Source organism: Peromyscus californicus, unplaced genomic scaffold (genome assembly GCF_007827085.1).
Source record: "Peromyscus californicus insignis strain IS unplaced genomic scaffold, ASM782708v3 Scaffold_6__1_contigs__length_162567912, whole genome shotgun sequence".
In the NCBI taxonomy this organism is placed as follows: Eukaryota; Metazoa; Chordata; class Mammalia; order Rodentia; family Cricetidae; genus Peromyscus; species Peromyscus californicus.
The window spans coordinates 130,593,585-130,613,311 of NW_026294584.1; the positions used below are offsets into that span (position 1 = coordinate 130,593,585).

At 52.5% G+C, this 19,727-nt stretch overlaps 1 protein-coding gene across 1 annotated transcript in view; it reads left to right on the forward strand.

Annotated features, from left to right (window-relative positions):
- The window catches only part of Cand2 (cullin associated and neddylation dissociated 2 (putative)), a 28,738-nt gene extending 9,011 nt beyond the window's left edge, over window positions 1-19,727 (forward strand). The window contains exons 5-15 of the mRNA XM_052720284.1: window positions 770-1,035; window positions 2,538-2,643; window positions 2,816-2,958; window positions 5,234-5,526; window positions 6,851-6,992; window positions 7,334-8,836; window positions 11,561-11,656; window positions 13,993-14,162; window positions 15,687-15,851; window positions 17,290-17,397; window positions 18,790-19,727. Of these exons, the coding sequence (XP_052576244.1) occupies window positions 770-1,035; window positions 2,538-2,643; window positions 2,816-2,958; window positions 5,234-5,526; window positions 6,851-6,992; window positions 7,334-8,836; window positions 11,561-11,656; window positions 13,993-14,162; window positions 15,687-15,851; window positions 17,290-17,397; window positions 18,790-19,017 (3,220 nt within the window). The 3' untranslated portion in view covers window positions 19,018-19,727. The remainder of the gene's footprint in view (window positions 1-769; window positions 1,036-2,537; window positions 2,644-2,815; window positions 2,959-5,233; window positions 5,527-6,850; window positions 6,993-7,333; window positions 8,837-11,560; window positions 11,657-13,992; window positions 14,163-15,686; window positions 15,852-17,289; window positions 17,398-18,789) is intronic.

The window sequence follows — 19,727 nt, forward strand, 5'->3', positions numbered from 1 at the left end:
CCAGGAGCACGTGGGTGCAGTAGGAGGTGATGGGTTCCATTTGGGCATGTTGAGTTTGTGGTACTTGAAAGGCACCCCTCAATCATGAGCTCCGTAAGGCCAAAGTCTGCCTTATGGCCTGACTTCCAGCATAGACCCCTTTGACACAGTAGATGAATAAATAGGTAAAGACTGCAGCAGGGTGATCTGAGCTGGACACAGGACAGCGAGGTCATGGAGGGCAGCAGAGCAGGAAGAGAAAAGGCCTCAGGTCATTGTGGGATCACACTCACCCAGAGCTGGTTTGACTGTGGAGAACAAAGTGGCCGCGCAGAGCCAGGTTCTGCCTGCGGAGAAACTGTCTGAGGGTTGTCTCTTGCCTTGAGTTCAGAGCCCAGCTTATCCGGAGGACACTGGGGAGCCATGGCAGGACTGAGCAGGGAAGTGACCAAATGTCTTAGAATTTATACCACTCCAGTCGCAGGAAGGAGGATAGATTCTGGGGTAGGTGCTGAGGCAAACCTCAGGTTCCTGAGAATTTGGAACATCCTCACTAGAGCCCCCATACCCACCACACTCCTCCCTGCACTGAGAGATTGGACGTCTGGGCTCCGGTCTTCGACTTCCGCTGTTGACCCCACGAGCCTTCTTCACAAGGCAGTCTCTTTCCTGTAGTAAGCCCTTAAGTCACTCCTCACGTTGGAGGGGTACCTTGCCGCTTTCCCAGGGTCTTGGCTGGGGTGCAGATCCAGTGGCCTGCCTGCCCTGACACTCCCCGTCCTGTCCCCAGGCTGGGCGCCCCACTGGGCACCTTCCATGCAAGTCTGATGCACTGTCTGCTGCCCCAGCTGAGCAGCCCACGCCTGGCGGTCCGCAAGCGCACCGTTGTGGCGCTGGCTCACCTGGCAGCCTCCTGCAGCACCGACCTCTTCGTGGAGCTCGCCGACCACCTGGTGGACCGTCTGCCTGGCCCACGCGCGCCCGCCAGCCCGGCAGCCATTCGTACCCTGATCCAGTGTTTGGGCAGCGTGGGCCGCCAGGCCGGCCATCGCCTGGGTGAGGGGCCGGGGCTAAAGTTCTGAGTGGGGCCTGGTGGGTGGGGACTGAACCCTAGCAGGGGCACAAACTAGTTTTCCTTTTCCGGGTCTTACGCCGCTGTGGCCTTCTGGAGGTGACTTCTGTGGAGGCTTAGCGACAGTCCTCCAAGTCATGATATCAAACCCTTACATAGAATGTGTTTGAGCCTTCTGCTCTGAAGGCTCACCTTAACGTGTGAGCCAGGTTTGGAGTCTTTAAGCTTTCATTGAGGATAATAGGTCTACAGTTAGCCACACTGTTTAACGTGTACGCAAGCACACACTGTGAACCCACATCACAGTCAAAACACTCAGCATTCCCACCTTCCCCCCATTTCCACCCCTGCCTCTGCCTTATTACCTCAGGCAGCCACCTGAGGCTTCATCAGGTCCGATGTTAGCCACAAACAACCTTAGGCAGGTGTTGCAGGTTAGAACACGACAGCGTGAGTAGAGGTAGCACCAGTCAGTCCCTCCTAACTCATGACTCTCACCAGAAGGGCCTTAGCAGCAGCTGCTCCTTGGCTACCCTCAGGAGCATTGATCTGGGAAATAGGCTGCATAGGCTTAGACTAGGGCTCATGTTTGGTTGGGCTGACACTGAGGTTCCAAGGACCTCAAAAAGTCTATAAAGGAGTTTCTAGGGAGCTGGAGAGATGGCTCAGTGGTTAAGTATGTTTGCTGCTCAGTCATGAGGACCAGAGTTCAGGTTCCAACACTGGCATCAGGCTGCCAATATTGCCTGTAATTCCAGCTCCAACAGATCTGATGCTCTTATTTGGCCTCTGAAGGCAACATATGTGTGCACACATATAAATTTAGAAGGGATGTTTAGGGATCTCCAGCTTAGCATGTTCCTTCTTGCAGTGTGGGAAGGTTATGGCTGGAAGAGGGCTAGTGTAGCCTCTAAGCAGTGGTTTTTAACATGTGGTTCAAGACCATTGGAAAACGCAGGTATTTACATTACGATTCATAACAGTAGCAAAATTACAGTTATGAAGTAGCAACAAAATAGTTTTATGGCTGGAGGTCACCACACCATGAGGAACTGACTGTATTAAAGGGTCGCAGCGTTAGGAAGGTTGAGAACCACTGCTCTAAAGCCTGGGGACCAGGCAGAGCTCCCTCTTGTCCTCCTGTCCGCAGCTCACACTCTAGAGTAGGGATAAGGCACAGCCCTGACAGTGACCCAAGTGCACATCCTACTTATTGTGTGCCTGATCTGGGCAGGGACTGGAGCTAAGCTCTGCCTGAGTCATTGTCCGTTGGTCCCCACGCCGTGATGATCAGTAGACTCAGTCAGGAAGTCTTGCGAGCAGCCCGCAGCCCCATGGCACACAGGTAGCAACCAGGCTAGACCCCAGTCAGCTTGCGTGCGTTGCCTCTAAGTTGAATCTGCCCTGCAGGGGTGGATTGGGCTGAGGCTGTGGGCTAGTAACTGAGGGAAGGTGTGGCTACTTCATTGACCCTTTGGCTCTGCAGGGGCCCACCTGGCTCGCCTGGTACCCTTGGTGGAGGAGTTCTGCAACCTGGATGACGATGAGCTGAGAGAGTCCTGCCTGCAGGCCTTTGAGGCCTTCCTAAGGAAGTAAGGGCGCCTGTTGCACTAGAAGCCAGGCAGGGGAGCTCCGTGGGGAGTTGGTAGGGATGCGGGGACAGGACGCCAGCCTCAAAACAGTCAGTCCCGGCACCTCTCTTTGGGCCCCACCCTTGCTCTTCCATGCTGGGTTCCAGTGAGGCGTCCCCTCCTTGTCCCTCAGGTGCCCCAAGGAGATGGACCCTCATGTACCTAATGTGACCAACCTCTGCCTCCGGTACATGAAGCACGACCCCAACTACCATCATGACAGTGATGAGGACGAAGAGCAGATGGAGACCGAGGACAGTGAATTCAGTGAGCAAGGTAGGTGGACAGCCTATTGTGAGGGAGAGCAGGGCCCGGCAGCCAAAGCAGGGGCCACACCAGGCCTGCCGGGCCGGATCTGCTCCTCTCCAGCTGTGAGGTGTTGAAGTGTTCAAGTGCCTGCACAGTTAAACAGCCGGGGTCAGAATACTTGGGAAGACATTTGTCTGTGCTCAGTGTGTAGACAGATGACTGGCACTGGGGCGTTTGTAGTTTACCAGGTGTTACAAGTATTCAGAGGTGACTTAAAGCTGGGAGTGGGGTGTGTAGGGTATGTGTGACTACCCTCAGATGCTGGTGTCCAGGTTCCCACAGGTCCCCAGGGACAACTCTAATCATCACTTCCTGAGCATCCACTGGTGTTCCGAGCTCTTACCTCATATTCCTCATAGTGACCCTAAAAACCTAACGGTGATCATCCTCATATTTCAGACAAGGAAACACCAAGTGACCTAGCCAGGACATGGGCCAACTCTGACAGACTCTGCAAGCTACCATTTTTATAAATGGCTTTTGGGATGATGCTTTTAGCCCAGCGCCAAAGCTAGAGGTAGAATGGTGAGCACTTGGAGGGGCAAAGTCCAGGTGGGGGCTCAGTGGCCTCTTCCCTCTGGGCCTGAGGTCCTGTCCATCACTTGGATTTCCTAAAAACAGTGTAAAGATGGAGACTAGGGACTTAGGGCCTCGTGGGGCCTTGAAAAAAATCAGACAGGCATATTGGAGCCTTGAATGCTAAGCCAGGAGGAGTTGGGGCATTTTCTTGCTGGTAGCAGAGGGCTAGGGATATTTTTTGAGGGGTGGCACATGGTCCATTAAAGGAGCTGTCTGCTGAGCTGACCAGTGGACACGCCCTCTGTAGGTACTCCAGATTTCTTTGCTGTGTGAGCCTTAGTTGTCAACAGAGTGGCATGGTAGGAACACATGGTCTCAGATCTAGGATAAAGAGGTGCTCCTTGTCACCTCTGATCCTTCCATTCTCCTCTAGTGACATGGATAGGATCTGTCTTAGTTAGGGTTTTTATTGATGTGAAGAGACACCATGGACATGGCAACTCTTTTTTTTTTTTTTTTTCTTTTGGTTTTTCGAGACAGGGTTTCTAAACTGTGTAGCTTTTGGAGCCTATCCTGGAACTTACTCTGTAGACTGGGCTGGCCTTGAACTCACAGAGATCTACCTGCCTCTGCCTCCCAAGTGCTGGGATTAAAGGCGTGCGCCACCGCCACCCAGCATCACGGCAACCCTTATAAAGAAAACATTTAATTGGGATGACTCACTTACAGTTTGAGAGATTCAGTCCATTGTCATCATGATGGGGAGCAGCTGAGAGTAATACATCTTGCAGGCAACAGGAAGTCAACTGACTGTCACATTGGGGAAAGCTAGAGAAAAAGAGACCTCAAAGCCCACCCCCAGTGACACACTTCCTCCAGCAAGGCCACACCTCCTAATAGTGTCACTCTCTTTGGGGGCCATTTTCTTTCGAACCACCACAGGATTGAATCTCTGCTTTGCAGTTTCCTAACTATGTTTCCTGAGGAGATCTCTCACCTTCTCTGAGCCTTGGTCTTGACATCTGTAAACTGGGGCCATTAGCTCCTTTGTTCTGGTTGAGTTGTGATCTGCTGACTCTCAGGCCTATGGAGTAGAGGCCGCACATACCCATTCTTTGGTGTTTGAACACCTTTGAGATAAGGGCCTTTGATTGACCAGGACTAGGTTAGCACCAAGACCACAGGGAGGCCACCTTACTCTTTGGAAATGGCCAGACCTGAGCCACAGAAAGAAAGCTCTGTGTCTCCACTGCAGACTTGAGTCCATGTCAGTCTTTTTTTGGAAGAGGACGGTGTCTCTCTAAGTATTCCAGGCTGGCCTTGAACTCATGATCCTCCCACCCCACCTCTCAAATGCTGGGATTACAGGCCTGAGTTAGCATGCCGGCACCTTCCTTCCTTGATGTTGATGTAGTCGGACAAGGAGCTGGAGGCAGGAAGGGCCGTGGCTGAAGTGTAGAGATTTGTACAGTGGGTCAAGCCACTTCTTGTCTCTTGGTCCCAGTTCTGTTCTCTGCGATGGGGAATGATCCTTGCCCCACAGGAGAGATTGTGGATCGAAGGGCGTGATGCCATCTGAGCACACCCCAGGTGTTCACTGGGTGGGGGCATTGCCAGTAGGCTGTGAATACTGCTCTTCAGAAGGTAAAGCCCAGGGTAGGACCTCCCCTGTCTTCTTCCCTGAGCTGAGGAACACGGCTCTTCGTGTCTTCCTCTTCCCCAGAGAGCGAGGATGAGTACAGTGACGATGACGACATGAGCTGGAAGGTGCGCCGAGCAGCAGCCAAGTGCATGGCCGCCCTGATCAGCTCTCGTCCGGACCTCTTGCCCGACTTCCACTGCACTCTGGCACCAGCGCTCATCCGCCGCTTCAAGGAGCGGGAGGAGAACGTCAAGGCAGACATCTTCGGGGCTTACATCAAGTTGCTGCGACATACACGGCCCCCTAAGGGATGGCTGGAGGCCGTGGAGGAGCCCACCCAGACTGGCAGCAACCTCAATATGCTGCGGGCACAGGTGGGCCATGTCCTTACCTGCTCTCCCTCCTTCCATTCCTCCTCCCCACCCCATCTCTTCACTGGCTGAGGGATGTGGCATGAGCCCCTCTCTGTGCACAGCCTGGGCGTTCAGATGGAGTCCTGCCTCATCCTTGTTCTGTGTGGTGCAGGCCTGGGACACATGGGCAGCAACACACGTAGGCTTCCAGGAGCGAGAAGGGTTTTGTTTCATTCCAAGAGTAAGCAGCCGCAGGAAGGGGGTGGTAGAGTTTGCTTCACTTTAAAAAAGTTCTTTTGGCTGCTGGGTGGGGAATGGATTGTGACCAGACAAGAGTCATGGCTGGGCATCAACAGGAGGACATTGCAGCTGTGTCCAGGGGACAAGAGATGGTGCCTTCGGCTCAGTGGAAGCAGAGAGATTGAATGGTCATGCAGGCCTGAGAAGTGGGTTTTAGATTAAACCATTGGATCTTGCTGCTGATGGGTTGCTTGTGTCTGGGATGGGCAGGGAGCAGTTGATTTCTTGGCCTCCTGGGATAGGGGACACTGAGGAGGAGGGGACATCTGCATCTCTGTACATTTATGGTTGAGGTCCTCATTAGCTTTCAGTAGTGAATTTTCTGTTAGTATAATAAAATGCAGAGGCTGGGTCCCTACTAAGAAGAGCCTTATCGAACTCAGGTTTGAAACAGTCCAAAAAGCATGGTCCCTGCCATGATGTGGATTGCTCTAGCTGTGTGACATCTTTGTAGATAGCATGAATATACAAAGGGAAGACATCCCATGATAAAACAGGAAGCCAGAAGGATGAGACAAAGCCCTTATTTTATAACCAGTGTGTCCAGTAGAACTAGACTTCCTGATATTGCCACCTTTTAAAGGTCCCTCCTCTTCCTAGTGCCCCCACCATACTGGGGACCAAGCTTCCAACCTGTGAGTGCTTATGGCCACAAACTTTATCCAGACTGTAGCAGATGCCTAGGTTGAGCCATAGGTAGTCAGAAAATGTGCAAGCTGTATCAGAGATACAGATCAGGGTGGCACTGGTGCCACTGTTCAGGAATATATGGGGAGTGTATCTAGGTACAGAAGAGAAGGGGCCATATGCTGAAGACAGCTAGGCCTCTGCTTCCCCTTCATAGAGACAGAGGTGATGGCCAGGCTGCTGGGTCACCTTGAGCCAATTCCTTGTCTGCATTTATGAGACGGGCAACCGTCACTGTCTGCAGAGTCCGAATCAGGTGACTAGTAGAGGCTAGTGGACACCTGAGGTGTCCTGTCTATGTTGGGCTTCTCCTGGGGAGGCCTCCTGGCTGGTTCCTGAGCTCCCCACCTGCCCACAGGTACCCCTAGTGGTAAAGGCCCTGCAGCGGCAACTTAAGGATCGGAATGTTCGGACCCGCCAGGGCTGCTTCTACCTCCTCACCGAGCTGGCAGGCGTCCTCCCTGGCAGCCTGGCAGAGCACATGCCAGTGCTGGTATCAGGTAGGCTGGGCTTTCTCCTCTTGGGCCTCTTCCAGAATACAGACCCTACCCTATATTGAGCCCTCAATCCCTGAGAGCCCAGGCACTATTTCTGGGCAGGGCCCTGTGTGATGATGGCCTTCGGAGGTTCCCCTCTGACCACAGGGAGAACAAGGCTGCTTCCAAGCCTACTTTGTGGCTCCAAGTGAGTTCTGGCCTTGTTTCTCTCAGCTCTGGTGGCCTCTGGAAACTTCTGTCTGGGAGCTTTGGGTGCTTTGGTTCAGTGCAGATGCCTCCCTTGGTCACTACATCCCCAGACTGAGCCAGGCTGAAGGGCCCCTAACCTTGGTTCCCACCCACAGGCATTGTCTTTTCACTGGCTGACCACTCCAGCTCCTCCACCATTCGGATGGACGCCCTGGCCTTCCTCCAGGGGCTTCTGGGTACGGAGCCAGCCGAGGCCTTCCACCCACACCTGCCCACCCTCCTACCACCTGTGATGTCCTGCGTGGCCGACCCTTTCTACAAGGTGGCAGCTGAGGCCCTACTGGTGCTCCAGGAGTTGGTGCGGACCCTGTGGCCACTGGATAGCCCTCGGCTGCTGGACCCTGAGCCATACGTTGGAGAGATGTCCACAGCTACCCTGGCACGACTCCGTGCTACTGACCTAGACCAGGAGGTGAAGGAACGGGCCATCTCTTGTGTGGGCCACCTTGTGGGTCACCTTGGTGACCGGCTTGGGGATGACCTAGAGCCCACGCTTATACTTCTCTTGGACCGCCTACGGAATGAGATCACCCGGTTGTCTGCTGTCAAGGCGCTGACCCTGGTGGCTGTGTCCCCATTGCGACTTGACCTGCAGCCCATCCTGGCCGAGGCACTGCCTATCCTTGCTTCATTTCTGCGCAAAAACCAGCGGGCACTGCGGCTGGCCACACTGGCTGCCCTGGATGCTCTGGCTCAGAGTCAAGGCCTCGGCCTGCCTCCGCCTGCTGTGCGGGCTGTGCTGGCTGAGCTGCCGGCCCTGGTCAGCGAGAACGATATGCATGTGGCCCAGCTGGCGGTTGACTTCCTTGCCACTGTGACCCAGGCCCAGCCCAGCTCTCTGGTGGAAGTCAGCGGACCTGTTCTGGAGGAGCTGCTGCGGTTGCTGCATTCACCCTTGCTGCCTGCTGGGGTGCTGGCAGCCACTGAAGGCTTCCTACAGGCGCTGGTGGGAACCCGCCCTCCGTGTGTGGAGTATTCTGAGCTCATTAGCCTGCTCACTGCACCTGTTTATAACCAGGCTGAGGATGGAGGACCCGGCCTGCACAAACAGGTGTTCCACTCACTGGCCCGGTGTGTGGCCGCCCTCTCAGCTGCCTGTCCCCAGGAGGCGGCAGGCACTGCCAGCCGCCTGGTCAGTGACGCCAGGTCGCCCCACTCAAGCACTGGGGTCAAAGTCTTGGCATTCCTGTCACTGGCTGAGGTGGGCCAGGTGGCTGGGCCGGGCCCCCAGAGAGAGCTGAAGACCGTGCTTCTGGAAGCCTTGGGATCTCCCAGTGAGGACGTGAGGGCTGCAGCCGCATATGCCCTGGGCCGTGTGGGTGCTGGCAACCTGCCTGACTTCCTGCCCTTCCTGCTGGCACAGATTGAAGCCGAGCCCCGGCGACAGTACCTGCTGCTGCATTCACTCAGGGAGGCCCTGGGGGCCGCCCAGCCTGACAACCTGAAGCCCTATGTTGAGGATGTCTGGGCACTGCTCTTTCAGCGCTGTGAGAACCCTGAGGAAGGCACTCGGTGTGTGGTGGCTGAGTGCATCGGGAAGCTAGTGTTTGTGAACCCCCCCTTCCTCCTGCCTCGATTCCGGAAACAGCTTGCTGCAGGTAAGGGCACAGTGGCCCAAGCTGGCCCAGCACAAGGTGGGCACTTGGTCCCCAAGCATCTACTTAACTCACTCATATCACTGGAGATGAGAGTCACATGTATGTTAATCAAGGAAGATAAGCAAGATAGAAACATGCTTCCCAAATGTACAGGCTTCCTCCTGCATGGTCTCTGGGATAGAGGGACAAGGTCTTTTGTTTTGTTTTGTTTTTCTTCAAGATTTATTTTATGTGTATGGGTGTTTTGTCTGCATATATGTATGCGAATATACATGCAGTGCCCTCAGAGGCCAAAAAAGGCCATCAGATGCCCTGGAACTGGGCTTATAGAGAGCTGTGAACTGCCGTGTGGGTGCTTGGAAACAAACCCCAGGTTCTCTGCAAGAGGGGCCAGTGCTTTTAACTGCTGAGCCATCTCCAGCCCAAGGTTTTTTGATAGGCTCCTACCTCAAACAGACCTCTCACCCAAGGGGTCTGCATCATAGATTCAACTCACCTGGATCAAAAATATCCCAAGAAAATATTGTGGCTGTACTGAACGTGTGCAAAATTTTCTTGGTTTTATTTCTTTTTTTAAATGACATTGGGGGGTGTGTGCATGCACGCACATTGCCATGGCATGCGTATAGAGGTCACAGGACAACTTATGGGAGTTCTCTCCTGTCCTGTGGATCCCAAGGATTGAACTCAGGTCATCAGGTTTAGGGACAAGTGCCTTTATAGCAAGAGCCATCTTGAAAGCCCCTTTTTCCTGGACAGTGTAGATTAACTACTGTTGACATGTTTAATGTCAACATTGAAGGACGTGGGAGGGTGTGCCTAGGTTCTGTGTAGACACCATGCTGTTTTGTGGAAGGAGCTTGGGGTCCTGGGCTTAGTCTCCAGAGAGATCCTGGATCCTGTCCTCTGAAGATACTAAGGGGTAAAGTACAATTTAAAGTTTCATGATGGCATTAGGCATTCGGGATTATAAATCTATAACTCTATAACTAGGAATATGTCCTAGCTACTTGGGAGGCTGAGGCAGAGTTATGACTTCAAGGCCTACCTGCTTACGGAAGTTGAAGGCCTTCCTGTGCAATTTAGTGAGACTTGGACTCAAAAGAAAGGAGGGGCTGGGGCCGTAGCTGTCACTGGTGGTGGGGTGTTTGCCGGTGATGCGTGAGGCCCTGGGTTCCATTCCTAGCGACTCACACAAAAGTGAAATAGAGTGGAATGGTAGTGTGCGCCTCGATCCTGGCACTCAGGAGGCAGAGACGGGAGGATCTCTGAGTAATAGGCCAGCCTGGTCTACATATTGAGTTCAGGGCTACGTAGAGAGACCCTATCTTTTTTTTTTTTTTTGGTTTTTCGAGACAGGGTTTCTCTGTGTAGCTTTGCGCCTTTCCTGGAACTCACTTGGTAGTCCAGGCTGGCCTCGAACTCACAGAGATCCGCCTGGCTCTGCCTCCCGAGTGCTGGGATTAAAGGCGTGCGCCACCACCGCCCGGCTACGAGAGACCCTATCTTTAAAAACATCATCATCATCATCATCAAAAGAAAACCATTGCTGTCATTTTCATAATCCCTTCTGTGGACATGAGCTGTGGTAGTTACTTTCCTCACTGCTGTGACAAAATGCGTAATGGAACTGACTTTAGAGAGGGTCCCATTTAGAGGGACAGTCAGCCATGGCGTGAGAGTCATGGCCTCAGGAGCTTGCAGCGTGGCTAGTTCACATCTTGATGGATCAGGAGAACAGTTAGACTGGTTTCAAAGTCAAATGGAGCCATCAAGGCTTACCATCAGCAGCCTACTTCTGCCAGCTAGGCCCCAGTCCCAAAGATCACACCAGTTTGCAGCTGGGGACCAAGCTGGAGGTATGTGAGCCATGCCCTGGCATTACCCTCCATCCGTAGGGATCTGTGTGAGCCCTTCATTTCTCCAGCTCCTTTAAAGTCAGCAACAAAGTGAAATAAAGTGAGTCCTTCATGACATCATGCTTAGGGGACTTGAGTGCTGTGGGAATCCCACTGGCCTCCACCCTGACAAAAACTCCTCAGGCTTCTGCTGTGTGGCCTTAAATGTGAGCTTGGCTTCTCTGAGTCCTTCTTTCCTGTGTGAGGCACAAACCAGTAGTCCTTCTTCATCATTCTGTTTGGTTTTGAGACGGGGACTGACTTTGTAGCCCAGGCTGACTCCTGAAGGTACTCCTGAGTCTTTTGTATAACAGGTCAGCACTACCACGTCAGCTTCATTTTTTTTTTTTTTTTTTTTGGTTTTTCGAGACAGGGTTTCTCTGTGTAGCTTTGCGCCTTTCCTGGAACTCGCTTTGGAGACCAGGCTGGCCTCGAACTCACAGAGATCCGCCTGCCTCTGCCTCCCGAGTGCTGGGATTAAAGGCGTGCGCCACCACCGCCCGGCTCAGCTTCATTATTTTGATTAACATTTCATTATTATGTGAGTTTGAATGGAGAAGCTCTCAGGAAGATGCAGTGTGGTCTCAGCTGGAGGCATGACTTGCCCAGGTCCTGGTGCTGTGTTTGCACCTGCAGGGTGGTGTCAAGACCCACCCACCCTCTCTAGTCGCAGGAGAAGAACTGGGCAGATGGAGGGTTCCACAGGATGGAATCCATGGGCTTCCTGGAGGAGGTTGTTTCTCAAGTAGGGAGAGGGGGTACTATGTTTGGCTCCTGCAGGCCTGCAGGTTGACCCCTGCCCACACTGTCGCCTCTCCTCTTGCAGGTAAGCCATACACCCGGAGCACGGTCATCACTGCAGTCAAGTTCCTCATCTCAGACCAGCCACACCCCATCGACCCCCTCCTGAAGAGCTACATTGGTATGTGTCCCCCGGTCCCTGTCTTGGCTGAAGCTAGTACCCTTCCCCCTGGGTCTGGAGTTTGGTAGCATGTCTTACAAATGAGCCAAGGGTGGCAGAGACTCCAGAGCAACTCTGTGATAGGCAGCAGAGCAGACTCTTGAGTGAGGATCTGCCTTCAGACCCTTTTGTCACCACCGAGGCTCTGGCAGGCCTAGCATGCCTCTTCTTACAGATGAGCCTTGCTTCCCCTCTGTCAAATGGGTATGAGAAGTTTTGGAAAAGGTTTTCTTGGAAACGGCTTACTGGGGTGGGAAGTGCTCTGTAAATGCACGGACTCTGAGGATGAAAAATAAGTCTGAGCTGGTGAGCCCACGTGAACAAGTCTGAGGGTGCCTGTGCGGGAGGAGCCTTGGTGGGGTAGGCCAGGCCCTCCCTCGGAACCTCCTGCAGGACCAGGCTTCTTGCCTTCAGAGCCCAGCACCTGCATCTTCTCAGGGGCCACAGCAGACCCTCAGCCCTCCTCACCCAGTAGGCAGCCCCATGGAATGTAGAGGGAGCCTTGGCTGTGAAGACGGACTTGTGTGGGCAGGCCATTTCCATCTCAGCTATCAAATAGGGTGCTGACCCACATTCCAGGGTGCTGGGGCGGACCAGAGGGCCAGTGGCATGACCACCTTTGAGTAGAGACTGTATCCTGTCTCAGTCACCTCAGGGCCTGACCTGGATGGCTGCACCAGATTTCCAGCCTCGATGAGCTGCTGTGGCTGCATGGCCAGGGGCCCACCAGTGGTGTCTCTGTTGGTTTTTGTTGTTGTTGTTTTGTTTTTTTTGTTTGTTTTTTTGGTTTTTCAAGACAGAGTTTCTCTGTGTAGCTTTTGGAGCCTGTCCTGGAACTCGATCTGTAGACCATGTTGGCCTCGAACTCAGAGATGAAAGGTGTATGCTAAGATTAAAGGCATGTGCCGCCACTGCTGCCTGGCTTTCAGTTTTGCCTTATTGTGGTTTGGGGTGTGTGTGTGTGTGTGTGTGTGTGTGTGTGTGTGTGTGTGTGTGTAATATTGACTTCTTTTATGTGTATTAGTGTTTCACTTGTACATGTCTATGCACCATGTGTGTGCCTGGTGCCTGTAGAGATCAGAAGAGGGCATTGGATCCCCTGGAACTGAAGTTACAGATGATTGTGAGCTACCATATGGGTGCCTGGAACCAAACTCAGGCTGGTTTGTTTTACAGACTGAATCTGTATAGCCCATGCTGGACTCAAACTCATTATATAATAGCTAAGGATGACCTTGAACTGCTGATCCTGCCTTTATCTCCCAAGTGCCGGGATCACGGGCACGCCCACTACCTTTAGTGCCGGGATCACGGGCGCGCCCCACTACCTTTAGCATGTTTGATCCTCAGTTTTTGAGCTCCCTGAGTTGGATACCATGTGATACCCTTAGATAAAAAACTCATCAGTTAATTTTCATAGCTCCAACCTAATAAAGGACATTGGTTCCATTTTATAAATGAGGAAACTGAGTCCCAAGAAAGGGTTCAGACTTATCAGATTCCTAGGCTGTATTCTCACAGAAGCAGGAGCTGAGGAGCTAGCATAGCATCATGGGAAGGGCCCCAGGTCCCAGTGTTGTTGAGTCCTGCTCTGCTGGAAGACAGCAGTTCCTCCCAGTGGGGTATATCAGGGGTCACATAACAGCAGCATGCCCAGTGGCTGGTGAGTTTCACTTGGGTCATGTGGCCGCAGTGGAGACTGTCAGGTTTCTGTACTCTTATTTTTCTGGATGAGGATGCAGCTCAGTAGTAGCACATGTGCTCAGCATGTGCAGAGGCCCTGGGTTCCATCCTTAGCACTAGCCCAAATAAATAAAACGTGGTCCAAATTCCCCAATTAAACCTCTGCAGAAGGCCTGCTCAGAGGAGCTGTGGAGTCCTCTAAGCTCCTGTAGCCATGTCAGCTTAGCACTTCAGACCCCGTCCTCTAGGTGGCGCTCACCTATCACCCTGCACTCAAGAGGCTCAGGCAGGAAGATCACAGAACTGGAGCTATTCAGTAAGGACCTGTCTCAAGACAAAACAGTCCTTCTGTGCCAACCCTCAGCCCTGTGCTTCGAGCTGCTATCATGTCTTATTCCTAAAAACCCTGCTAAGAGGGCAGGGCTCCCCAAGTCCACAGTTAGTGGGAAGCCCAGCATTCTTATGTGGACTGTGAGGGTGGCTGTGTCTGGCTTAGGAAGATGTTCAGGCTGTGCTGCCCTTCAGCCTGCACAACTCTCAGTGTCAGGGTCACCACAGTACAGCATACAGGTGGCTTTGTGTCCTGCTTCCACGTCCTCCTTTGTCCTTTGCAGCAGAGTTCATGGAAAGCCTGCAGGACCCAGACCTGAACGTGCGCCGGGCCACACTCACTTTCTTCAACTCAGCTGTGCACAATAAACCGTCATTGGTCCGGGACCTGTTGGATGACATCCTACCCCTCCTCTACCAGGAGACCAAGATCCGCCGGGACCTCATCCGAGAGGTACGGGGCAGCATGGGCACCTGGCATGACCTAGCCCCCTGTTAGCTGTCCCCTTGAGTCTCCTGAGCCTCACTAGCAAGGCTCACTGAGGACTAGGATGAAGCCCACACAGGCACCAGGGTCACATGGCCCAGGCATGTCATGCCCCTGCACTCCCCAGCTGTGACCCAGACAGGGCAACCCAGTGCCCCCTGAACTTCGGTTTCCCCTGGAGCTAAGTGAGGACAGCCACCATGCCTGTCCCACAGGAACGTGCCCTAAGCACTTGGGGCAGCTCTGGTGCTTAGTGGCACATGTTCAGTGTGAGCATCCTAGTCCCCAAATGTACTGCCACTTGTGACCTCCTGTGTGACAGGTCCTAGTTAAAATGTAGGCACCCTACAAATACTGTTATCTGAAACTGTCTGCAGGCATATGAAGAAGGGACTTACTAGACATAAATGGATTCTGTATTAGACGTGGTTCCCTTCTGCACAATGTCTCTTTGAATGTGCAAACGTTCCAAAATCCATAACCCAAACAAACTCAAATTCCTGAACCTTAAGTCTCAAGCATGTCGGATTACTGAGTTGTGATGTCAGCAACTGTTGTCACTCCGCCAGAGTCTCAAGTTTCAGGACTCAGACAGCTTCACTGTACTTGGCTTCTGCCAGTGTGGTGCTCTGCTCGGCCTCCAGGAGAGGGGGTTATGAGGACCAGACTGGTGGAGAGAGCTAAAGGGGTAGGGGGTTGAGGTGACTGACAGCCAAGTCATCCCATAGCCCCCCCGTGGAGTGCTGAGAAGGAAGCAGTGCTCTTGAGAGGGGTTGGAGACGTTTTCCAAAAGAAGGGCATTTCAGTTGGGTTTTGAGACAGCACCACTTTCCTGTCAGAAGCCAGATCTGGTGATTAAAAGCTTCAGAGGACTTGGTTCTTTGAGTCTGGTCCTGCCACTTACCAGCTGTGTGTCTTTGAGCATGTCAGTCACCCCTCTGGACCTGGGTTCCTTTTTTGTTGATGGGATTGCTAGCAGCACCTTCTTCCTAAGGTTTTCACTTCGTTATGGAGACAGAATCTGATGTAGTCTAGGCTAAGAATGACCCTGGACTTCTGCTCCTGCTTCAACCTCCTGAGTGCCGGGGTCACAGATGTGTGCCATCATCTGGGTTTATTCAGTGCTGGAGATCAAACCTGGGTCTCTGTGTGCTAGGCAAGCACTCTATTCTGAGCCTTATCCCCAGACCTTCCTAAGGTGGCTTTAGTACTGAGTAAGATGTCATCCATCAGGCAAAGGTTGCAGCTCATTGTAGAACATGTGCTCAGTGTGCACAAGGTCCTACACACATATGCACACCCCCCAGGGCCTGACTCTCTGCCTGCTCAGCAGGTATGACAGTTGGGAGAAAGGATGTTGCAAGCTGAGCTGATTCGTGAAGCTTGAGAGTGTGACTTGGGGCCAAGATGCAATGCTGAGCAGGTGGGGTGAGTTGCGGAAACTAGGGAGGAGCTTCGCACCCCAACCTTCTGTGTCCTTCCTTTCTGCAGGTGGAGATGGGGCCCTTCAAGCATACAGTAGACGATGGGCTGGACGTGCGGAAGGCAGCCTTCGAGTGCATGTACTCGCTGCTGGAGAGCTGCCTGGGCCAGCTGGACATCTGCGAGTTTCTGAACCACGTGGAAGATGGTCTGAAGGACCACTATGACATCCGAGTAAGATGTGCCCTGCCAGATGCAGACCCAGCTCAGAGCCAGGGGAGCCAACCACCATCAGGCTAATCCCTGCTGTTTGTCCCTCCTCCTGGCACCCCATGAGAGCAGCTGGGCCACTTTCTGTCAAGAACAAGGAACCAGGTTTTAGATTTCTCTCAGGGTGTGCACTCTGGGCACATTAGCTCCAAATCTACTAGTGTTGAAATTTTTGCTTTGGCCATTTTTGCTTTGTATTAATTTGTTTTAAATGTTATCAACATTTAAAAATCAAGAGAGTTTACATAAAAAAATAGTTATTTGAAAACAAACCATAATGCAGGGTGAATTCCCAGATTTCCATTGTACCAGTCTGTTTTTTGGTTCTTTTTTTTTTTTAAGATTTATTTATTCATTATGTATACAGTGGTCTGCCTGCATGTATGTCTGCAGGCCGGAAGAAGGCATCAGATCTCATTATAGATGGTTGTGAGCCACCATGTGGGTGCTGGGAATTGAACTCAGGTCCTCTGGAGGAACAGCCAGTGCTCTTAACCTCTGAGCCATCTCTCCAGCCCCTGTTTTCTGGTTCTTATTACTTGTTTTGTTGTTGGTTTTTTGTTTGTTTTTTCTTTCCCCCAAGACAGGGTCTCATTGTGTAGCTCTGGTTGTCCTGGAACTCCCTCTGTAGACCAGGCTGGCCTCGAACTCACAGAGATCCACCTGCCTCTGCCTCCCAAGTGCTGGGATCAAGGCATGTGCCACCACACCTGGACTATTTTCTGTTGCTATATTTAAAAAAAAAAAAAAAAAGAGCTGTGGCTGGGTATTCTTAAGAAAAGGAGGCTCAGAGCCTGGTATTGGCAGCTGCTTGGCTCTGGTCATGTCACAAGGTCAGGCACCTGCACAGGTGTTAACACGGTAGAGTCAGGCATGAGGCATGTTCATTTTATCATTCACTTTTGGGAGAACCCAGGTCCTCTGAGACCTGAACTAACTCCTTCCAACAGTACCGCCTCCAGTAGCCTGGCCACCGCCTGCTGAAGGTTCCATCACCTCTCAGCATTGCTAGAGTGAGGATCGAGCTTCCAGCACATGGGCTTTTGTGGTACACACTCAGGCCATATCTAAATGAAGCATATCCAAGCAGTGTCAGTGGGAGCTGAGGAGCTGCTGTGTTCCTTCTCAGGCCTGTGCTAGAGGCTTGTGAGCACGAGAACTGCCCCTGCTCTGTCCTCTGTTACCCAGCCATCCTCACACAGCTAAGAGTGACTGGCAAGATTCAGCATCACCATTTACATCTTCTATAGTAGGAAACTGAGACCCAGGAGGCGGGAGCCTTGGGCAGGGTCCTGGAAGGACTTGAGGGTGGGTCTGTGGGGTGCAAGCCTGTACTTCCCTTGGGCCTGCTGCTTTATCTGGGGGCTGTTTCACCAAGAGTTCCATCTGCTTCCTTCGGCAGATGCTGACCTTCATCATGCTGGCCCGGCTGGCCACCCTTTGTCCTGCACCTGTCCTGCAGAGGGTAGACCGGCTCATCGAGCCACTCAAAGCCACCTGTATTGCCAAGGTATGCCCTGCCCCGCCCCGCCCCGCCCCGCCCCGCCCCGCCCTGCCTGGGCCCTGGAATGCCTGGCAGGTCTAGTCACTCCTCACTGTACCATGTGCACTGCGGTAGTGTGCTAGCTGCTTCCATCATCCTGTTGCCCTAGAATGTTCTGTTGCCCAGGGCTATACAGTGTCAGAGGCTGAGAGATTCCTTCATTAAAAACCTCCTGGTTGCTGGGCTGTGAGAGGACCCAGGGTACAATGCTGTGCATGCTGGTTCTCTACTTAGTCTTTGCAGATCCCAGCTGGGGAACTGGGCCTGACTCCTGTGAATGATTGATTTGATTGATTGATTGATTGGCTGCTTCAGGGCAGAGCCACTGCTTACGGGAAGTGTCTCAAGGTCTTGAGGGGAATCTAGGGTGAAGGTGTCATGGAAAGCTGTAGTGTTGGGAACAGCCTGGGCATGCTCAGGGTCCCAGTGAAGATCTGTTGCACAAAAGAACTTGTGAGTGTGTGACTTATGTGTATTGCACGTGTATTGTGTGTCTAAAGGCCAGAGGTTGACTTCAGTTGTCTTCCTTGATCTCGCCACGTGTTTTTGTTTTTCTCATACAGTTTCACTTTGTAGCCCTGGCTGTCCTAGAACTCTGTAGACCGGGCTGGCCTCTAACTTGAGATCCACCTTCCTCTGCCTCCCCCGTGCTGGGATTAAAGGCATGCGCCCGGCTCCATGCTCAGCTCTTATGTGGATCTCAACTCAGGTCCTCAAGTTTGTACAGCAACTGCTTTGCAAACTGAACCATCTCCCCACCACCCACCACCCCCATTTGAGTTTTGGAAGGATAAGATTTAGCCAGAAAGAGGGCCAAGAATTTCAGTCTTAAGGAGAAACTCAGAGTAGTGTCTTGGTTTTCTTAAAAAAATCCTGTGATCCCGAGGTAGACTTCAGAGTGACTCCTTCCTCCTCTCTTGCCTTCCATGTGGCTGAGACTATAGGCCTGTGCCACGTTGTTTTTTCATTTTCTTTGTGTGGGTGGGGAAGGGAGGGGAGAGAAGACAGTCACTCCTGGCCTCGGACTCAACAGGGTCAAAGATAACTTGAATTTCTGGCCCTTCTGCCCCCACCCCCAAATGTTGGGATTACCAGCTATGTCCAACTACACCAGATTTACATGGTGCTGAGGCAGGTCCCCTTCATCAAACCCAGGGCTTTGTGCATGCCAGGCAAAGCACTCTGCCAACTGAGCCACATACCCAGCCCCAAAGTTGTGATTTTTCACATAGCAACACATTAGCAGAAAAAAATGAAACCTGATGTGAATCAGATTGAAATTAGGCCTTCATTAATCTGAACCCTGTGTGTTTGAAATGGGTAACATAGGCTCAGTAAGGACACTGTCTCCCTCTGCAGGTCAAGGCTGGTTCTGTGAAGCAGGAGCTGGAGAAGCAGGATGAGTTGAAGCGCTCAGCAATGCGGGCAGTGGCTGCCCTGCTGACCAACCCTGAGGTACGGAAGAGCCCCAGTATGGCTGATTTCTCTACCCAGATCCGATCCAACCCAGAACTCACCACCCTCTTCGAGAGCATCCAGAAAGACTCAGCCTCTGGTCCCAGCATGGATTCTATGGAACTCAGCTAGCTGTCCCCAACACGAGCCTCCTCTCCCACCCCCATAGGCCGTGGCCTCTCCTGCCCTTCCCAGTCAGCCTCAGTGCCTTTGTTAGGGCTCCTACTCACAGGCCTCAGCCCCAGTGCCAGAGCTGGGCCCGTTAACTCAGGACAGTCATTCGTAGATGGGGTAATGGTCCACCACCTTTACACTGCTTCTCTCCACTTGTTTAGAAGCCAGCATTGGATTGTAGGATTTGTCTTCCTACTTCATTTACTCTGGACTCCAAATGTCAGAAATCAGCACCCTGGCCAAGGATAGGGCTGTGTAGAGCCCAGGCAAGCTCTGGACCTGGGCCCAGGAGACCCAGTTTATACTTCCTAACACTCAGAATGCCTCATTTCTAAGAATTGTTTCCAGGGAAGATGGTATGGATCACTAGACAGGCTTGGGCCTGCCATGTGAAACATCTCTAACCTCATCACCAAGGCGTGTAACAGTTTGTATTCTTCCCAAGGTGTGTAGTGGTCAGTACTGAAAATCCAAGTCTAAATAACAGGCCAGAACCACCTCTACCCTCCAACCCCCCAGCAGCGTTTCTGTGTAGCCAGACTGTTGTGGAACTCGCTCTGTAGACCAGGCTGGCCTACAGAGATCCGTTTGCTTCTGCCTGGGATTAAAGGCCGGCTGAGGCCAGTTTTGTGATCTGAATAAAGAACAGATTTGACATTCTCACATAA